This window comes from Delphinapterus leucas, chromosome 16 (assembly GCF_059928025.1).
Source record: "Delphinapterus leucas isolate spDelLeu-1000000601 "Yukka" chromosome 16, BTC_Dleu_Yukka2, whole genome shotgun sequence".
NCBI classification, from domain to species: Eukaryota; Metazoa; Chordata; class Mammalia; order Artiodactyla; family Monodontidae; genus Delphinapterus; species Delphinapterus leucas.
This window is the reverse complement of record NC_143144.1, coordinates 26,847,843-26,869,490: the sequence shown is the minus strand read 5'-3', so window position 1 is coordinate 26,869,490 and position 21,648 is coordinate 26,847,843. Positions and strand designations below refer to the sequence as shown.

Sequence of the window (21,648 nt, the reverse complement as noted above, 5' to 3'; positions counted from 1 at the left end):
TTTTCAAAAGAACTTAGAAATCTATATTTTTAGGTAAAATTTCCCAATTTTTAGGTGAACTCTCCCAAACAAAACATGCCTACTATGTGTTTGAATTCAACCTGAGGATTACCTCTTTACTCTCTGTGCTTGAATCTGTCCTGACTGGTGAACCCTGCTCTTTGCTAAGCTCTTTACCTTTATTTAATTAATCAAGGATAATTCCCTTAGGATGAACTCATAATGTAGTTAATTTGCTCTCTAAGAGAATGAGGTTTTCCCCCTTCAAACTGTAGACCCAGTCAAGTGCCCTGTGAGACTGTGCCAGCTTTCCTTTCACTGAACTGCAGACCCAGATTTTGAATATAGTTTTTTATTTATTTATTTATTTTTGGCTGTGTTAGGTCTTTGTTGATGCCCGCGGGCTTTCTCTACTTGTGGCGAGTGGGGGCTACTTTTCGTTGTGGTGGCTTCTCTTGTTGTGGAGCATGGGCTCTAGGCACGTGGGCTTCAGTAGTTGTGGCACGTGGGCTTCAGTAGTTGTGGCTCGCGGGCTCTAGAGCCCCGGCTCAGTAGTTGTGGCGCACAGGCTTGGTTGCTCCGCGGCATGTGGGATCTTCCTGGACCAGGGCTCGAACCCGTGTCCCCTGCATTGGCAGGCGGATTCTTAACCACTGCACCACCAGGGAAGTCTCTGAATATAGTTTTGAGAAGCAAGCAGGCATTGAGCATAGTTATTCTTTCTATGTGGTTGAATTGGCTGTAGGATATCATTTTGCCAATGAGTGTAATGCAGTATGTTCTATAAAGCTGTATGATTTGTAATTTCCCCTACAGATACTGAGTTTTTACTGAAGCACTTTTCTCTGAGGGAGTGTCTCTGGCCACATATGATTTAAACATGATGGAGTTCTTTATTCTTAAACATTTTGATTTACGTTAATTAATTTTCTTTATATTATAGGCATATAGTTGGAAAGAGGGGCGACACTAGGAAGAAACTAGAAGTGGAGACCAAAACTTCCATAAGCATTCCTAAGCCTGGACAAGAAGGAGAAATTGGTGAGACCCAATATATATGTTATATTTGGAATCACTTGTGTGTGTGTATGGAATAATGTGACCCAACTGAGGTGTTTGGTGACTATATTCTTTACGTGGTTCTGTAGCTATTGGCCTTTTTATATCAGTGTCAGTCTCCCAAATGAAGAAAGATGTAGTCATACAACCTTATCTTGATTAAGTACCTGGGCCTTAATTTTATACTTCACCACACACTGATGGAATAAAGCTTCCAGATTTTGTTGTGGACGAGGAAATCTCTTTCATGCTTCAGTAGCTTGAAATGAAGTTGTGAATTATTTCAAGTTAGAATTAGAGAAAACCAGTGGGATCAGCAAATTTGAAATAAAGTTCAGACCTTTCCATGTTGTTCTCTTGTTTTTATCTTGCTTTGTAGACTAGGAAGGAAATAGTAAGAATAATAATTAAAACAACAACCTGATTCAAATAACTGGTCAGGTGAGGAAGAGTAGTTTAGCAACAGAAATTACGTCAGAAAGTGTCTGTACTAAAGCAACAATGTGAACCAAGGGCATAGGCTTGTGTTGTAAAGTGGCTTTGAGTGAGAGGCACTGGAGGGACAGAATTTTAAAAAACTCATCCTAAAGCAGTAGGACTTCTTCAATGTCGAATAAGTGCAGCAGCCTCCAATAATCCATTTTCCATAATCACTCATAGGTTGTATTAAGTTTTAGGAGAAAAAATAAGTACTCTTTTCATTTTGTGCTGTGTAAGAATAATCACTGTGGCGGATAAGTAGCAGTTGACTTTAGAGCAGTGCTGTCCAGGAGAACTTTCTGTGATTGTGAACATGTTGTGTATCTGCACTGTCCAGTGCAGGAGCCACTAGCCACACGGGACTGTGATTACTTGAAATGTGGCTAGTGTGACTGAGGAACTGAATTTTAAATACTGCTTCATTCTAATTCATTTAACTTTTAATTTAACTAGCTGCGTGTGGGCTCCTGTTTTGGACAATGAAGTGCTAGAATTTTCCCCAGCCCCTTGGTAACTTCAGCAAACTTTAGCTTTAGGACTTTAAAGACATTTTTTAAAAAATTAATTAATTAATTAATTAATTAATTTTTGGCTGTGTTGGGTCTTCGTTGCTGCATGCGGGATTTTCTCTAGTTGCGGTGAGCAGCAGGGGCTACTCTTCGTTGCAGTGCGCGGGCTTCTCATTGCAGTGGCTTCTCTTGTTGTGGAGCACGGGCTCTAGGCACGTGGGCTTCAGTAGTTGTGGCATGTGGGCTCAGTAGTTGTGGTTCATGGGCTCTAGAGCACAGGCTCGGTAGTTGTGGCACACAGTGGATTCTTAACCACTGTGCCACCAGGGAAGTCCCTAATGACATTTTTGAAGGACTCTCACTGAAATAAATATTTAGAATTACAGTTAAAAAAACTTGGGTCTTACCTTAAGTGTTAAAGTTCAAGTTACAAATATTGAAGTAATTTTATTAATTGCATTAAAGCTTATTTCTTTTTATTTCCTGATTTAAAAATTAATACATGCTTTCAAAAACAAAAACTTGTATAAATTATATATAAAGTATAAAGGGAAGTCTCTTGTGTTATGAACCTCAGCCATAATTGCTGTTAATAGTTGAATCTGTTCTGCATTTTTTCTATGCATATAGCAACGGATGGATAATAATTTTTATTTTGGTAAAAATTATAACATGCTATAAATGTAGAGACCTTAGCCATTTTAAGATACTGGAGTCATTCCAAAACTTATTCAGAAAAGGTTAGACAGGTTGTTAAGATTCCATTTTGACTTAGCACAAATATTTAAGTGTGAGAAATAAGTGTGTCTAATCATTAAAAGTAAGAATTTAGTGGAACTAATTTAACTGAAAAAGAAGAGGATAAACTGGTTATTGGTCTTGTAGGGAAGTAAAGTATATAGAAAAATCAAATTTATTGCTTACAGTAAATGGGGTTGTGATGTGAAATCACGACTGCCGGTGCATTGGTGTGGTATATGCTGTAATTAGTTATTTTCTTTCGCCTCTCCTAAATTAGAGAAACTAGAGAAGAAAATGATCTAGTAGGTTTTAATTTGTCCTCTAGATAAGGATCTGGTCTAGTCTGTTTTGAAGTCTCAGGCAATGGGATGTAAGAAGATGCTTTTAAAGTGTTGTTGTCATTGTAGTTAGGCAATTGGTTTTTTTAAAGTTTCACATCAATGCCTTTAATTGTTTTCTTTCTCTGTATCCCTTATTGTAGTCTTTAGACCCATGCCATGTAAATTCTGGTCCTCTCAGATATAATATTCTAATATTTTAGAATATTTCTAACCTCATTGTATTTGCTTTTTAGTAATTGTTTGCTCAACTTTGAATCTTTTTCTGGAAATCAGTCTGAGCACCTTTGAAGTGCCCTTTTCAGTTTTCTATGTTAAAAAATGAAAATGTCTTATTAGTCTTATTCTCTACTGAACCACCTTCTTAATGGAAAATAATAGATTTAGCATATTGTACTAAATTTTTACAGAAATAAAACATAAACATGAATTTTAAGCTTCCATCTCCTCCATCCCTTTTCCTTTTATTTTCTCACCATATTTTGTCTCTTGCAGAAATAATTATAATTTCTACTTTCCCTTAATTTTGTCCCAGTTTACCATTGAATCCTCCTTTGTCAGTATCTCTATAGCACATTATTTGAATGCCTGCTAGGATACTTCCCTTCACTGGGCATCTGAGTCTTTTGGATTCTCAAAGGATCCTATTTGAAAATATCAATGATGTCATTAGGAAATATCATATCTGAGCTTCTTACATTTTTTGGTTATTACTTATGTCAATTTTTTACTTAGGCAAACAGTTTTTAGGCTTTCTGTTAATTAATTCATTCATAGTTTACTTCTTTTCTTAGAAATTTCCATCTTGTTTCTCTACAACGAAATGGGCATGATAATTTCATTCTTATTAAGAAATAGATAGGTTGTTCTTTAGAAAGTTTCAAGTGCTTTAATGGGAAGTATTAAAGAAATAATTCCATTTGTTTGTCCCAACTTCTGCAGTTGCTTGGAAGGAACAAGCTTTGTGGTCTTGAAAGTACATAGCACATTTTGCTATTATTAGAGTTAATACTTCAATATTTTATGTTCAGAAGTCTGTCCTTTCCTCTTTAATAAATAGTCTGTTAAAATGCCAGTTTTGTTCATTGCTCCTATCTTCTGCACCTTTCCTTAGTTTCTGTTTTGGACCAAGCACTGCCAGTTCTGGAACCTAGAAGTTTAATCTCTGCTTAAACAGAGGTTGTGTAATCCCTAAATGATTTTTTTTCTTTGCAGACAGTGGTGTTAAGGCTTTGTGGCTTTTTCCCCTATTTTTGTTTACATATGTGTAAAGACAGCCCAGACCAAAGAAGACCAAATTATACCAAGGTGTGGAAATTTGATATTCATACATACAATACAGATATAGATAAAACTTTTACTTTAACCTTATATTTTCATACAGTTAGGGTAGGATTGTATATACTGTAGTAGACCCTCTTCTGCTCTTTTACTATAGTGAATCACTAAAAATTCTGCCACAGTATTTTTAAAAATTGAGGTAAAATTTACGTGACAGAAAGCTCCACTCTTTTTGTTATTAACTTTTTATTGTTATTTTAATTTCTGTGTGATATATTGTTCTTTTTTTAAATGGTAGAATATACACAACATAAAATTTACCATTTAGACCACTTTAAAGTGTTGAATTCAGTGGCATTTAGTATATTTACAGTGTTGTGCAACCTTCACCACTGTCTAGTTCCAGAACATTTTATCACCCAAAAAGAAAACCCCATACCCATTAAGCAATCACTCCCCATTCCTCACTACTCCCCAGCTCTTGGCTACCACTGATCTGCTTTCTGACTCTCTGAATTTGTCTGTTTAGGTATTTACTATATGTGGAAACATACAATACGTGGCCTTTGTGTCTGGCATCTTTAACTTAGCACAGTGTTTTCAGGATTGATCCATGTTTTTGCATGTGTCAATACTTCACTCCTTTTTTTTGGCTGAGTAGTATTTCAGTGTATGGAAATACCACATTTTATTTATTCGCTTATTGGTTAATGGATATTTGTGTTTTTCCACCTTTTGGCTCTCGTGAACAGAGCTGCTATGAACATTTGTACAGGTTTTAAAATTTTATTTATTTATTTATTTTTGGCTGCATTGTGTCTTCGTTGCTGTGCACAGGCTTTCTCTAGTTGCAGCGAGTGGGGGCTACTCTTCATTGAGGTGTGTGGGCTTCTCATTGCAGTGGCTTCTCTTGTTGAAGAGCATGGTCTCTAGGTACACGGGCTTCAGTAGTTGTGGCACGCAGGCTCAGTAGTTGTGGTTCAAGGGCTCTAGAGCACAGGCTTATTAGTTGTGGTGCACAGGCTTAGTTGCTCTGTGGCATGTGGGATCTTCCTGAACCAGGGCTCGAACCCGTGTCCCCTGCATTGGCAGATGGATTCTTAACTGCTGTGCCACCAGGGAAGTCCCTGTACAGGTTTTTTCTTTGAACACCTGTTTTTACTTCCTTTGAGTTTCTATCTAGGAGTGAATTCCTGGGTCACATGGTATTTTTCTGTGTACCTTTTCAAAGAACTGCCAAACTTTTCCATAGCAACTGTACCATTTTACATTCATACCAGCAAGGTATGAGGGATTGCTTGTAGCTTTTGAACTCAATTCTCTACTTCATCAGATGGCCTTGAGGTTATTCTGTTTTTAAACCTCATTCTGCTTAGACTGAATTCATTAACAGCTTTCTTACCCTTGGTACTGTCCCCTGTTAAGAATTACGTACACATTCATGACAATTTTATTCTCCAGAGCTGACAGTTTCAAGAGGTCACCTATTTTACAACCATTTGAGGGTCCTTGAGCATTTTAATATTTGCCTTTTTTTTTTTGCTTACAGTAATCACTGGCCAGCATCGAAGTGGTGTAATTTCAGCCCGAACTCGGATTGATGTTCTTTTGCTCACTTTTAGAAGAAAGCAGCCCTTCACTCACTTCCTTGCCTTTTTCCTCAATGAAGCTGAGGTTCAGGAGCGATTTCTGAAGTTCCAGGAGGAAGTACTGGAGAAGTGCTCCATGGTAAGCAGCAAACAGAACAAAACAAAAAGTTAAAGAAAAAATATAAAGAAGAGTACAAAAGTGACTCATAATTCAAACAGTAGAAAGATACAAGTCTCTTCTCCCACTGAAAAAGGGAACCATTTCTAACGGTTTCTTTTAATTCTGAACTGCAAAAAATAAATAGACATATAAGCACATAAGTTTCTATGTTACAGAAATATCCTTTAAAGGATGTTGAAGACATAAAGGGATCATCCTAATATTCACACTATTCTGCACTTTGTGGGTGTATTTTTATGCATTTTAACGCATGTATAGGTTTCTGTAGCCACCTACCACAATCAGGATACAGAAGAGCTCTACTCCCCCCAAAAACTTCCTCATGTTGTCTCTTACAGTCACCTCTTCCTCACCCCATACTTTGGCAATCACTGATCTCTTCTTGGTTACTATAGTGTTGTCTTCCTGAGAATGTCATATAAGTGGAATCATACAGTATGTAACCTTTTGAGATTGGTTTTGGCTTTCAGGTTCATCCGAGTTGTGGTATGTTTCACTAGTTTGTCCCCTCTCATTAATTTGTTTCCAGTTTTTGGCAGTTATGAATAGAACTACTATAAACATCTGTGTACAGGTTTTTATGTGAACATAGTTTTCATTTCTTTAAAGTAAATATCCAGGTGCGGGATTGCTGGGTTATATGGTAGGTATATGTTTAACTTCATAAGAAACTACCAAACTGTTTCTCAGCGTGCCTGTACTATGCATTCCCATCAACAGCATAAGAGAATTCCAATTGTTCTGCACCCTTGCCAGCATTTGGTGGTGTTGGCATTTTCATTTGAGCCATTCTAATAAGTGTGTAGTGATATGTTATTGTGTTTTTTTTTTTTTGGCTGCATTGGGTCTTTGTTGCTGTGTGTGGGCTTTCTCTAGTTGCGGCGAGCAGGGGCTACTCTTCGTTGCAGTGTGCAGGCTTCTCATTGTGGTGGCTTCTCTTGTTGCAGAGCACAGGCTCTAGGTGTGCGGGCTTCACTAGTTGAGGCTTGTGGGCTCTAGAACGCAGGCTCGGTAGTTGTGGTGCATGGGCTTAGTTGCTCCGTGGCATGTGGGATCTTCTTGGACCAGGGATCAAACCCGTGTCCCTTGCATTGGCAGGCAGATGCTTTTTTTTTTTTTTTTTTTTTTTGCGGTACGCGGGCCTCTCACTGTTGTGGCCTCTCCCGTTGTGGAGCGCAGGCTCCGGACGCGCAGGCCCAGCGGCCATGGCTCATGGGCCCAGCCGCTATGCGGCATGTGGAATCCTCCCAGACTGGGCCACGAACCCGTGTCCCCTGCATCGGCAGGCGGACTTTCAACCACTGCGCCACCAGGGAAGCCCAGCAGGCGGATTCTTAACCACTCTGCAACCAGGGAAGTCCCTCTTATTGTGGTTTTAATTTGTGTTTCTCTAATGGCTAATGATGTTGAACATTTTTTTTTTAAAATGTATTTATTTATTTTTGGCTGTGTTGGGTCTTCGTTTCTGTACAAGGGCTTTCTCCAGTTGCAGTGAGCGGGGGCCCCTCTTCATTGCGGTGCACGGGCCTCTCACTGTCGCGGTCTCTTGTTGTGGAGCACAGGCTCCAGACTTGCAGCCTCAGTAGTTGTGGCTCACGGGCCCAGTTGGTCCGCGGCATGTGGGATCCTCCCAGACCAGGACTCGAACCCGTGTCCCCTGCGTTAGCAGGCGGATTCTCAACCACTGTGCCACCAGGGAAGCCCTGAACATCTTTTTTAATGTGCCTTTTTGCCATTCTTTTATCTGCTTTGGTGAGGTATTCTTATCTTTTACACAACTTAAAACTGTTTTCTTACTGTTGAGTTTTGAGAGTTCTTTTATATATATTCTGGATACAAGTCCTTTCAAGGATATGTGATTTCCAGATATTTTCCCCAGTCTGTAGCTTATCTCTTCATTCTCTTATCAGTGACTTTTACAGAGCAAAAGTTTTAAATTTCGATGAAGTCCAATTTATTAATTTTTCTTTTATGGATTGAACTTTTGATGTCATATATAAGAACTTTTTGCCTAACCCTAAGTCACAAATGTTTTCCCTTAGAATTTTCATGGTTTTGCTTTTATATTTAGATCTGTGACCTAGTTAATTTTTGTGTAAGTTGTAAAGTTTAGGTCGGGGTTCATTTTTTTGCATATGGATGTCCATGCTGTGCTTTCTTTTTATGTATTTATTTAAAATTTACTTATTTTATTTATTTTTATTTTTGGCTGCACTGGGTCTTCGTTGCTGCACGCGGGCTTTCTCTAGTTGCTGCAAGCGGGGGCTACTCTTCCTTGCGGGGCACAGGCTTCTCTTGTTGTGGAGCATGGGCTCTAGGCTCCCGGGCTTCAGTAGTTGTGGCATGCAGCCTCAGTAGTTGTGGCTCACGGGCTCTAGAGCACAGGCTCAGTAGTTGTGTGACACAGGCTTAGTTGCTCTGCGGCATGTGGGATATTCCCAGGCCAGGGCTCGAACCTGTGTTCCCTGCATTGGCAGGCAGATTTTTAACCACTGCGCCACCAGGGCAGCCCCATGCTCTGTTTTCTTAATCCTGTAATAAAGAGAGGAATAAAAGCATGTGGAATAAAATAGAAGTGTGGTTAGTATTTATTTATTTATTTATTTATTTTGGTTCTTGAGACAGATGGACATACATCTGATTCTGGATTCCTCTATCTGTGTAGACTTGAGCAAGTGAACCTCTCCAAATTTTTACAGCCTGCTTTGGAGAGTTGTAGGAAGGATTAACTGAGATAACATATAGTACTCAGCATGGTGCTTGATACAGAATAAGCATTTAATAAATGGTGACTTCTACTCCTGATATTTTTATGGCTGGTTAGGTTAAAATTGTTAGTATTACTTGGAGTATTCAGAGTAGGTGAGTGCTATATTTGATAGCTGTGGGCAAGGTCAGTGAAAATGTTTTTGGTGAAAATTTTTACAAAATCCTTTCTTCCTTCTCTTTTTCCCTGCTCTTGTTTGTCCTGTCCACATTGCTCAAGCTGGGTCTTAGGTTTTAGAATATAGTGAGATATAGGTATGCAGATATAGAAGTATTAGAATCCAAGTACTTTTATGGGACAGGGGGTGACAGTTGGTCAACTTAATTATTTAAGAAGGAGGCTATGATGGTGAGAAGATTCAGACTGGGCAAATGTGAGTAGACAGTATAGAATTGTATAATCTATTTTTAGATGACTTCTTTGGCATTTATGTGCTTGAACAAAGGTACATTTATAAGTTCAATACACAAATACTATATATATGTGTATGCATACATATATATGATTAGTAAACCATCAGAATATTACTAATTGTCATTAGTAAACCATCAGTATCTTTTTTCCTCTTAACATTTCATAGCAAGATGATTTCATTCTCAGTGGGAGTGGAGGGTCGGGTAGGAGAATATCAAGAACGCTGAAGTTATAAAGACACAGATGTAGAGAATGGACTTGAGAACACGGGGTGGGGGAAGGGTAAGCTGGGACGAAGTGAGAGAGTGGCATGGACATATATACACTACCAAATGTAAAATAGATAGCTAGTGGGAAGCAGCCTCATAGCACAGGGAGATCAGCTCGGTGCTTTGTGACCACCTAGAGGGGTGCGTTAGGGAGGGTGGGAGGGAGACGCAAGAGGGAGGGCACATGAGGATATATGTATACATATAGCTGATTCACTTTGTTATACCGTAGCAACTAACAACAATGTAAAGCAATTATACTCTAATAAAGGTGTTTAAAAAAAAAAGCGGAAGTTTCAGTATGGTCTGGTAAATTTTGTGGGGGTGGTGCTGGTAAGTTTTGGAGTTGTTTTGCCTTGTAAATACCACTTACTGAAGCTCAGTGATTATTTATTTTTTGGAGTATTACAAATACTTGATATTTGACAAGCAGATTATAATAAATTCGCCTTTTTCTTTCTGTGTGTGTGTGTATATGTGTGAACAGTTTCTCGGTTTTCTTTTGGATCCTGACAAGGGCTGACAGGGAGCAAATATTGGAATGATTACTTTAACTCAGCTGGAATGAGATTGGCCACTATGAATGTCATGCTGGCCTTAATCAGTCCAAAGTACTTCCTTCCTGCTTTCAGGGAGACTCCATACTGACATTGTCTTCTTCCTGCTTTTATTTTATTTTATTTTTTATTTATTTATTTTTTTAACATCTTTATTGGAGTATAATTGCTTTACAGTGGTGTGTTAGTTTCTGCTTTATAACAAAGTGAATCAGTTATACATATACATATGTTTCCATATCTCTTCCCTCTTGCGTCTCCCTCCCTCCCACCCTCCCTATCCCACCCCTCTAGGTGGTCACAGAGCACCGAGCTAATCTCCTTGTGCTATGCGGCTGCTTCCCACTAGCTATCTATTTTACGTTTGGTAGTGTATATATGTCCATGCCACTCTCTCACTTTGTCACAGCTTACCGTTCCCCCTCCCCATATCATCAAGTCCATTCTCTAGTAGGTCTGTGTCTTTATTCCTGTCTTACCCCTAGGTTCTTAATGACCTTTTTTTTTTTTTTCTTAGGTTCCATATGTATGTGTTAGCATACGGTATTTGTTTTTCTCTTTCTGACTTAACTTCACTCTATATGACAGACTCTGGGTCCATCCACCTCACTACAAATATCTCAATTTCGTTTCTTTTTATGGCTGAGTAATATTCCATTGTATATATGTGCCACATCTTCTTTATCCATTCATCCGATGATGGACACTTAGGTTGCTTCCATGTCCTGGCTATTGTAAACAGAGCTGCAATGAACATTTTGGTACATGACTCTTTTTGAATTACGGTTTTCTCTGGGTATGCCTTCCTGCTTTTAAATCAAGTCCTGCTAACAGCAGGGAAGTAAGCACAGCATAAAAGAGTTAATAAGAGACCATTATCTACTTATTTATTTATTTATTTATTTATTTGCGGTTCGCGGGTCTCTCTCTGTTGTGGACTCTCCCGTTGCGGAACACAGGCTCTGGACGCGCAGACTCAGCGGCCATGGCTCACTGGCCTAGCTGCTCCACGGCACGTGGGATCCTCCCGGACTGGGGCATGAACCCGCGTCCCCCGCATCGGCAGGCGGACTCTCAACCACTGGGCCACCAGGGAAGCCCTATCTACTTACTATATGGAAGAAGGTTTTTACTGAATTTCATTCTGATGTTAGAACGACAGATGACTGTAAAACCATGTAGGCGTTTTCCACTGGTACTCTGCTTTTTTTTTTTTTAATATAAATTTATTTATTTTTGGCTGCATTGGGTCTTTGTTGCTGTACGCGGGCTTTCTCTAGTTGCGGCAAGCGGGGCTGCTCTTTGTTGCGGTGCATGGGTTTCTCATTGCGGTGCTTCTCTTGTTGCGGAGCATGGGGTCTAGGCACGTGGGCTTCAGTAGTTGTAGCACGCAGGCTCAGTAGTTGTGGTTAGAAGGCTGTAGAGCGCAGGCTCAGTAGCTGTGGTGCATGGGCTTAGTTGCTCCAGGGCATGTGGGATCTTCCCGGGCGAGGGCTCGAACCCATGTCCCCTGCATTGGCAGGCGGATTCTCAACCACTTCGCCACCAGGGAAGTCCCTGGTACTCTGCTTTTATTTTTCCAACTTAGCAGAGTTCCTTTGTAGAAACTTTGAAGAATGTATGCCTGTTCATTGAGATAGCAGTTGTTTCCTGAAAGACTATGTGGCCCTCAGTCTTGTTTTGATTTCTCTGACACTCATTTGACATCTCTGATGAGAGTTTCTTCATCTCTAAAATAGGAGTGGTCTCAACATTCTCTTACATATAAGAAAAAGATGACATCTCTTGGTATAAAGTTGGCTCATACGTTTTTGAATTTACATATGTATGTATGATATACATTTATTAAAATTAAGTTACACACACTGTTTTGTAACTACCTTTTTGATTTTTTTTTTTTTTTTTCGGCCACGCCATGCAGCTTGTGGGATCTCAGTTCCCTGACCAGAGACTGAACCCGGGCCCCAGCAGTGAGAGCCTGGAATCCTAACCACTAAGCCACTAGGAACCTCCCTACTTTTTCGATTTAACAACATGTTTCAGGTCAATATAAGTAAATCTAATTGCTGCTTCTAATTGCTATGAAGTATCCTAGTCTATGAATGTACCCTAAATTATTTAATTAATACCCTATTGATGGAGCATTGAAAGAAATTATTTCTATTAAATAATGCTATAAAGAACATTTTTGTAAATGCATCTTTGTGTTCTTGGCTGATGGTTTCTTTGAGGTACATTTTGGGATAATTTCTTAGAACTGGAATACATGGGTTAAGGGAATGTAAACTTAAAAATTTTTGAAAGTTTTTTCCATTTTATTTTAAAAATCTGCCTTTTTGAGTTACAACTTACAAACAATATAATGCACCCATTTTAAGAGTATGCTTTGATGAATTTTGACAGACATGTACAACAGTGCAACAACCATCAAAAACAAGATGTAGAACATTTCCATCACCCCAAAAAGTTCCCTTACACTACCTCTTTGCAGCCACTTCCGCTTCCTGCTATCTCATCTCCTACTAGTGATTCCAGGCAACCACTTATCTGCTGTCTGTTACTACTGGATTTCCCTTTGTTAGAATTTCATATAAATGGAATTATGCAGTATATAGTCTTTTTTTTTTTTAATTCTTTGGTTGCACTGTGCAGCATGTAGGATCTTAGTTCCCCAACCAGGGATCAAACCCACGCACCTTGCATTGGAAGCACAGAGTCTTAACCACTGGACCACCAGGGAAGTCCCCAGTATATAGTGTTTTGTGTGGCTTTTTTTTTGTTCAGCATAACATTTTTGAGCATCATTCATGTTGGTGTGTGTTACAGTAGTTCATTTCTTTTTATTGCTAAGTATATTCCTTTGCATGAATGTACCAAAATTTGTTTATCCATTCAACTATTTGGGTGGTTTCTAGTCTTTGGCTCTTATAAATGAAGCTATTTTAATCATTTGTACAAAAATCTTTGTGTTAAGTATATGCTTTTATTCCTCTTGGGCAAGTACTTAGGAGTATAATTGTTGGATCAAGTGCAGATATATGTTTAGTTTTATATAAAACTTAGAACTATTCCCAGCGTGGTGGTGCCTCTTCCTACCACAAATGATATATGAGAGTTTAGGTTGTTCCACATTCTTGCCAACATTTGGTGGTGTCTTTTTTATTTTTTTTAATTGAAGTATTGTTGATTTACAATGTTTTGTTAGTTTCTGGTGTACAGCAAAGTGATTCATTTATACCTACATATACATATTCTTTTTCATATTCTTTTCCATTATGGTTTATTACAGGATATTGAATATAGTTCCCTGTGCTATACAGTAGGACCTTTTTGTTTATTTATTTTGTATATAGTAGTTTGTATATGCTAATCCCAAACTCCTAATTTATTTCTCCCCAATCACCTTTTCCCTTTGGTAATCATAAATTTGTTTTCTGTGTCTGTGAGTTTGTTTTATAAATAAGTTAATTTGTATCACATTTTAGATTTCAAATGTAAGTGATACCATATGATATTTGTCTTTCTCTTTCTGGCTTACTTCACTTAGTATGGCTAGGACCTCCAATATAGTGTTGAATAGAAGTGGTGAGAGGGGACATTCTTTCCTTTGTTCTTGATCATCGTAGGGGGAGAAAGTATTCAATCTTTTATCATTAAGTTTAATGTAAGCTGTAGGTTTTTTACCGATGCCCTTTATCTGGTTGAGGAAATTCCATTCTGTTCCTAGTTTGCTGAGAATTAAAAAAAATCGCAACTGGGTATTAAACTTTGTTAATCTTTTTTTGTTTGTTTGTTTTTGCGGTACGTGGGCCTCTCACTGCTGTGGCCTCTCCTGTTGCGGAGCACAGGCTCCGAACACGCAAGCCCAACGGCCATGGCTCACGGGCCCAGCCGCTCCGCGGCATGTGGGATCTTCCCGGACTGGGGCGCGAACCCGTGTCCCCTGCGTCGGCAGGCGGACTCTCAACCACTGCGCCACCAGGGAAGCCCCCTTTAGCCTCTTTTATGTGGAATATTTCATAGCCGTTCTGACTTTTATGTTATTGACATATTTGAAGAATGCATCCCTTCCAACCTTTTTTAAACAACAGAGCATTCTTTTTCGCATTTGTCTTATGTGTCCTCATGTTTAAGTTGATATTATGTTTTCTCAGTTTGAGTACTGCATAGGTGATGTTGTGTCCTTCTGAGGATATCACACCTGGGGACATACAGCATTCATCTGTTTTTCGTACGTTATGTTACATCTAGTCAAGATATTGCCCAAATTGCTTCTAAGTATAATAACTGTATTTTATATCTTCCTTGCAACTAATAAGCAGTCTGCAGGGAGATACTCTAAGAACATGCAAATGTAGTTGTGTCTTGGTATCTGTAGGTGGTGGTTCCAGGATCCCCTGTGGATACCAAAATCCACAGATGATCAAGTCACATATAAAATGGCATAGTATTTGCATATAACCTACGCACATCCTCTTGTATACTTTAAATCATCTCTAGCTTACTTATAATATCTAGTACAGTGCAAATGCTATGAAAATAGTTGCCAGTATGTGGCAAATACAAGTTTTGCTTTTTGGAACCTCTGGAATTAAAAAAAAAAAATTCCCCAGGCTTAGCATCCACTGGTGATTCTTACCTGATTTTTTAAAAATTAATTCGTTAATTTATTTATTTATTTATTTTTGGCTGCATTGGGTCTTTGTTGCTGCACGTGGGCTTTTCTCTAGTTGCGGTGAGCGGGGGCTACTCTTCGTTGTGGTGCACGGGCTTCTCATTGCAGTGACTTCTCTTGTTGTGGAGCATGGGCTCTAGGCTCATGGACTTCAGTAGTTGTGGCACACAGGCTCAGTAGTGGTGCCTCGCAGGCTCTATAGTGCAGGCTCAGTAGTTGTGGCACATGGGCTTAGCTGCTCTGCGGCATGTGGGATCTTCCTGGACCAGGGCTCGAACCTGTGTCTCCTGCACTGGCAGGCGGATTCTCAGCCACTGTGCCACCAGGAAAGCTCCTTGTCTGATCTTTACCATGATGGTTGCAAAATGTTTCTAGCGCTTGTTCTACATTTAGTATTCAGCTTTCTACATTCTATTGTAAGCAGGGGACCTTCCTTCTCCCCTTACTTTTATTTATTTTTTTTTAAATCTCTTTTTATTTTTTATAAATTTATTTATTTTATTTTTGGCTGCGTTGGGTCTTTATTGCTGCGCATGGTCTTTCTCTAGTTGCAGCGAGCAGGGGCTACTGTTCCTTGCGGTTCACAGGCTTCTTCTCATTGAAGTGGCTTCTCTTGTTAGAGAGCGCAGGCTCTAGAGCACAGGCTCAGTAGTCGCGGCACACGGGCTTAGTTGCTCCGTGGCATGTGGGATCTTCCTGGACTAGGGCTCTAACCTATGTCCTCTGCATTGGCAGGTGGATTCTTAACCACTGTGCCACCAGGGAAGCCCCTCCCCTTACTTTTAAATTTATTTGTTATTTGTGTGATTTCATAAATTATATTTTTTTCTCAAGGGCTTATAATTTACTGTTGTGCTTAATTATTTTGGTGCTTAAATTGTCTCAGGTTTATTTCAGGGTCCTCTCAAACCTTTTCTGGGGATGCATCTTCCTTGGCCTGTATTTGTGCTTTTGTTCCAGTTCTCCTGTATGTGTGTGTGTGTACACACACACACACACACACACACACACACACACACACGGCTGCTTTTAAATGCCTTAATTTCTCTAAGGTCTCACCCCAGTGCTTCCTCTTAGAGCTTTAGTTGTTCTCTTGTATTCCTCTGCCTGTAATCTCTTGTCCCCAGGCACCTGAAGATCTGCTGTCTCCTGTAGTTCCTTCTCTCCCTCTGCAGGTAATTAACATTTCTTATAGTGGCCTCCAACCTGATAACCAGATTATACCACTGTTCCAAACTGCACTCCAAGTTAGGCAAGACAGAAACCAGTTCCTCAGGCAGCCTCCTAACAAGCCAGAACATTGCAAACAACTGTCACTCTTCCTTCTGCCCTGATGGAGGAGCAGGAGTTGTGTGGCTTCCTTCTGACCTGTTGTAATGTCCTAGGGAAGGGGTTTAGGGCAAAGGATAGATGAAATTTCCTACCATTTTGAGTGCAGCTTTCCTTTGGTTAGGCATTTGCTTGGTTGTTGCTGATTTTTAATTGGTTTCTGGAGTTTTCCCAAAGCTGCTTTGGTCTGTATGTTATTGTTTATTTGCTGTTTCTGTCGGGGAATAAGGGCCTGGATCTTCTCAGTGTGCCATCTTGCTAATGTTGCTCCAAGTTTGTATAATTTTAAGGCATTATTTTCTCAAATATCTTTTTTCTTCCCTTTTCCTCGTCTCTGTAACTCTAATTTCACCTGTATTAGACTAATTGATGTTGGTGTACAGATTACTGAAGCTCTGTTCATTTACTTTCCAGACTTTTTTTTTCCTCACTCTGCTTCAGTTTGGATAGTTTCTGTGGCTGCGTGTTCAAATTCACTGTTTTTTTCTGAGGCGTCTAATCTGTTGTTAATCCCATCAAATGGAATTTTCATTTTTGCACTTATTTTTTTAATCTCTTGAAGTTCCATTTGTTTCTTTTTGATATTGTCCTTTCTCCTCTTCAGTATCCTCACGTTTTCCTTAAAATAGTTAAGCTTATAAATAATAGCTATTTAAAGTCATTATCTGCTAATCCATTAGTATAATATTATAGCATTCTAGATCTATATCTGTTGATGGATTATTTTTTGCCATGTAATGTCTGAAACATTTATATTAACATATTTCCATACAAATAACCCAAAGAAAGTTTAGTATTAGTTTTTTTTTGAATTTTATTTTATATATTTTTTTATACAGCAGGTTCTTATTAGTCATCAATTTTATACACATCAGTGTACACATGTCAATCCCAATCGCCCAGTTTAGCACACCACTATCCCCACCTCCCCCGCGGCTTTCCCCACTTGGTGTCCATACGTTTGTTCTCTACATCTGTGTCTCAACTTCTGCCCTGCAAACTGGTTCATCTGTACCATTTTTCTAGGTTCCACATACATGCATTAATGTACGATATTTGTTTTTCTCTTTCTGACTTACTTTACTCTGTATGACAGTCTCTAGATCCATCCACATCTCAACAAATGGCTCAGTTTTGTTCCTTTTTATGGCTGAGAAATATTCCATTGTATATATGTACTGCATCTTCTTTATCCACTCGTCTGTTGCTGGGCATTTAGGTTGCTTCAGTGACCTGGCTATTGTAAATAGTGCTGCAGTGAACATTGGGGTGCATGTGTCTTTTTGAATTATGGTTTTCTCTGGGTATATGCCCAATAGTGGGATTGCTGTATCATATGGTAATTCTATTTTTAGTTTTTTAAGGAACCTCCATACTGTTCTCCATAGTGGCTATATCAATTTACATTCCCACCAACAGCGCAAGAGGGTTCCCTTTTCTCCACACCCTCTCCAGCATTTGTTGTTTGTAGATTTTCTGATGGTGGCCATTCTAACTGGTGTGAGGTGATACCTCATTGTAGTTTTGATTTGCATTTCTCTAATAATTAGTGATGTTGAGCAGCTTTTCATGTGTTTCTTGGCCATGTGTATGTCTTCTTTGGAGAAATGTCTATTTAGGTCTTCTGCCCATTTTTGGATGGGTTGTTTGTTTCTTTAATATTGAGCTGCATGAGCTGTTTATATATTTTGGAGATTAATCCTTTGTCCGTTGATTCATTTGCAAATATTTTGTACCATTCTGAGGGTTGTCTTTTTGTCTTGTTTATGCTTTCCTTTGCTGTGCAAAAGCTTTTAAGTTTCATTAGGTCCCATTTGTTTATTTTTGTTTTTATTTCCATTACTCTAGGAGGTAGATCAAAAAGGATCTTGCTGTGATTTATGTCAAAGAGTGTTCTTTCTATGTTTTCCTCTAAGAGTTTTATAGTGTCCAGTCTTACATTTAGGTCTCTAATCAATTTTGAGTTTATTTTTGTGTATGGTGTTAGGGAGTGTTCTAATTTCATTTTTACATATGTAGCTGTCCAGTTTTCCAGCACCACTTATTGAAGAGACTGTCTTTTCTCCATTGTATATTCTTGCCTCCTTTGTCATAGATTAGTTGACCATATGTGCGTGGGTTTATCTCTGGGCGTTCTATCTTGTTCCATTGATCTTTGTTTCTGTTTTTGTGCCAGTACCATATTGTCTTGATTACTGTAGCTTTGTAGTATAGTCTGAAGTCAGGGAGTCTGATTCCTCCAGCTCCATTTTTTTCCCTCAAGACTGCTTTGGCTATTCGGGATCTTTTGTGTCTCCATACAAATTTTAAGGTTTTTTGTTCTAGTTCCGTAAAAATTGCCATTGGTAATTTGATAGGGATTGCGTTGAATCTGTAGATTGCTTTGGGTAGTATAGTCATTTTCACAATACTGATTCTTCCAATCCAAGAACATAGTATATCTCTCCATCTGTTGGTATCATCTTTAATTTCTTTCATCATTGTCTTATAGTTTTCTGTGTACAGGTCTTTTGTCTCCCTAGGTAGGTTTATTCCTAGGTATTTTATTCTTTTTGTTGCAATGGTAAATGGGAGTGTTAATTTCTCTTTCAGACTTTTCATCATTAGTGTATAGGAATGCAAGAGATTTCTGTGCATTAATTTTGTATCCTGCAACTTTACCAGATTCATTGATTAGCTCTAGTAGTTTTCTGGTGGCATTTATAGGATTCTCTATGTATAGTATCATGTCATCTGCAAACAGTGACAGTTTTACTTCTTCTTTTCCAGTTTGTATTCCTTTTATTTCTTTTTCTTCTCTGATTGCCGTGGCTAGGACTTCCAAAACTATGTTGAATAATAGTGGTGAGAGTGGACATCCTTGTCTTGTTCCTGATCTTAGAGGAAATGCTTTCAGTTTTTCACCATTGAGAATGATGTTTGCTGTGGGTTTGTCTTCTATGGCCTTTATTATGTTGAGGTAGATTCCCTCTATGCCCACTTTCTGGAGAGTCTTTATCATAAATGGGTATTGAATTTTGTCAGAAGCTTTTTCTGCATCTAATGAGATGATCATATGGTTTTTATTCTTCAATTTGTTAATATGGTGTATCACATTGATTGATTTGCATATATTGAAGAATCCTTGCATCCCTGGGATAAATCCCACTTGAACATGGTGTATGATCCTTTTAATGTGTTGTTGGATTCTGTTTGCTAGTATTTTGTTGAGGACCTTTGCGTCTATATTCATCAGTGATATCGGTCTGTAATTTTCTTTTTTTGTAGTATCTTTGTCTGGTTTTGGTATCAGGGTGATGGTGGTCTCATAGAATGAGTTTGGGAGTGTTCCTGCCTCTGCAATTTTTTGGAAGAGTTTGAGAAGGATGGGTGTTAGCTCTTCTCTAAATGTTTGGTAGAATTCACCTGTGAAGCCATCTGGTCCTGGCCTTTTGTTTGTTGGAAGATTTTTAATAACAGTTTCAATTTCATTACTTGTGATTGGTCTGTTCATATTTTCTGTTTCTTCCTGGTTCAGTCTTGGAAGTTTATACCTTTCTAAGAATTTGTCCATTTCTTGCAGGTTGTCCATTTTATTGGCATAGAGTTGCTTGTAGTAGTCTCTTAGGATGCTTTGTATTTCTGCGGTTTCTGTTGTAACTTCTCCTTTTTCCTTTCTAATTTTATTGATGTGAGTCCTCTCCCTCTTTTTCTTGATGAGTCTAACTAATGTTTTATCAATTTTGTTTATCTTCTCAAAGAACCAGATTTTAGTTCTATTGACCTTTCCTATTTTGTTTCTATTTCATTTATTTCTGATTTGATCTTTATGATTTCTTTCCTTCTGCTAACTTTGGGTTTTGTTTGTTCTTCTTTCTCTAGTTCCTTTAGGTGTAAGGTTAGATTGTTTATTTGAGATTTGTCTTGTTTCTTGAGGTAGGCTTGTATAGCTATAAACTTCCCTCTTAGAACTGCTTTTGCTGCATCCCGAAGGTTTTGGATCGTCATGTTTTCATTATCATTTGTCTCTAGGTTTTTCTGATTTCCTCTTTCATTTCTTCAGTGATCTCTTGGTTATTTAGTAACGTATTGTTTAGCTTCCATGTGTTTGTGTTTTTTACGTTTTTTTCCCTGTAATTCATTTCTAATCTCATAGCGCTGTGGTCAGAAAAGATGATTGATATGATTTCAATTTTCTTAAATTTACTGAGGCTTGATTTGTGACCCAAGATGTGATCTATCCTGAGAATGTTCTGTGCGCACTTGAGAAGAAAGTGTAATCTGTTGTTTTGGGATGGAATGTCCTATAAATATCAATTAAATCTATCTGGTCTATTGTGTCATTTAAAGCTTCTGTTTCCTTATTTGTTTTCATTTTGGCTGATCTGTCCATTGGTGTAAGTGAGGTGTTAAAGTCCCCCACTATTATTGTGTTACTGTCGATTTTCTCTTTTAGAGCTGTCAGCAGTTGCCTTATGTATTGAGGTGCTTCTATGTTGGGTGCATATATATTTATAATTGTTATATCTTCTTCTTGGATTGATCCCTTGATCATTATGTAGTGTCCTTCCTTGTCTCTTTTAACATTCTTTATTTTAAAGTCTATTTTATCTGATATGAGTATTGCTGCTCCAGCTTTCTTTTGATTTCCATTTGCATGGAATATCTTTTTCCATCCCCTCACTTTCAGTTGGTATGTGCCCCTAGGTCTGAAGTGGGTCTCTTGTAGACAGCATATATATGGGTCTTGTTTTTATATCCATTCAGCAAGCCTGTATATTTTGGTTGGAGCATTTAATCCATTCACGTTTAAGGTAATTATCGATATGTATGTTCCTATGACCATTTTCTTAATTGTTTTGGGTTTGTTTTTGTAGGTCCTTTTCTTCTCTTGTGTTTCCCACTTAGAGAAGTTCCTTTAGCATTTGTTGTAGAGCTGGTTTGGTGGTGCTGAATTCTCTTAGCTTTTGCTTGTCTGTAAAGCTTTTGATTTCTCCATCGAATCTGAATGAGATCCTTGCTGGGTAGAGTAATCTTGGTTGTAGGTTCTTCCCTTTCATCACTTTAAGTATATCATGCCACTCCCTTCTGGCTTGTAGAGTTTCTGCTGAGAAATCAGTTGTTAACCTTATAGGAGTTCCCTTGTATGTTATTTGTCATTTTTCCCTTGCTGCTTTCAATAATTTTTCTTTGTCTTTAATTTTTTCCAATTTGATTACTATGTGTCTCGGTGTGTTTCTTCTTGGGTTTATCCTGTATGGGACTCGCTGTGCTTCCTGGACTTGGGTGGCTATTTCCTTTCCCAAGTCCAGGAAGTTTTCGACTATAATCTCTTCAAATATTTTCTTTGGTCCTTTCTCTTTCTCTTCTCCTTCTGGGACCCTTATAATGTGAATGTTGTTGCGTTTAATGTTGTCCCAGAGGTCTCTTAGGCTGTCTTCATTTCTTTTCATTCTTTTTTCTTTAGTCTGTTCCACAGC

At 38.5% G+C, this 21,648-nt stretch overlaps 1 protein-coding gene across 11 annotated transcripts in view; it reads left to right on the top strand.

The window, feature by feature from the left end:
* ASCC1 (activating signal cointegrator 1 complex subunit 1) overlaps window positions 1-21,648 on the top strand; it is a 126,439-nt gene that overhangs the window by 31,048 nt on the left and 73,743 nt on the right. For all 11 annotated transcript variants that reach the window (XM_022590832.3, XM_030759349.2, XM_089897645.1 and 8 more), the window contains 2 exons: window positions 944-1,041; window positions 5,958-6,136. In XM_022590832.3, the coding sequence (XP_022446540.2) occupies window positions 944-1,041; window positions 5,958-6,136 (277 nt within the window). The remainder of the gene's footprint in view (window positions 1-943; window positions 1,042-5,957; window positions 6,137-21,648) is intronic.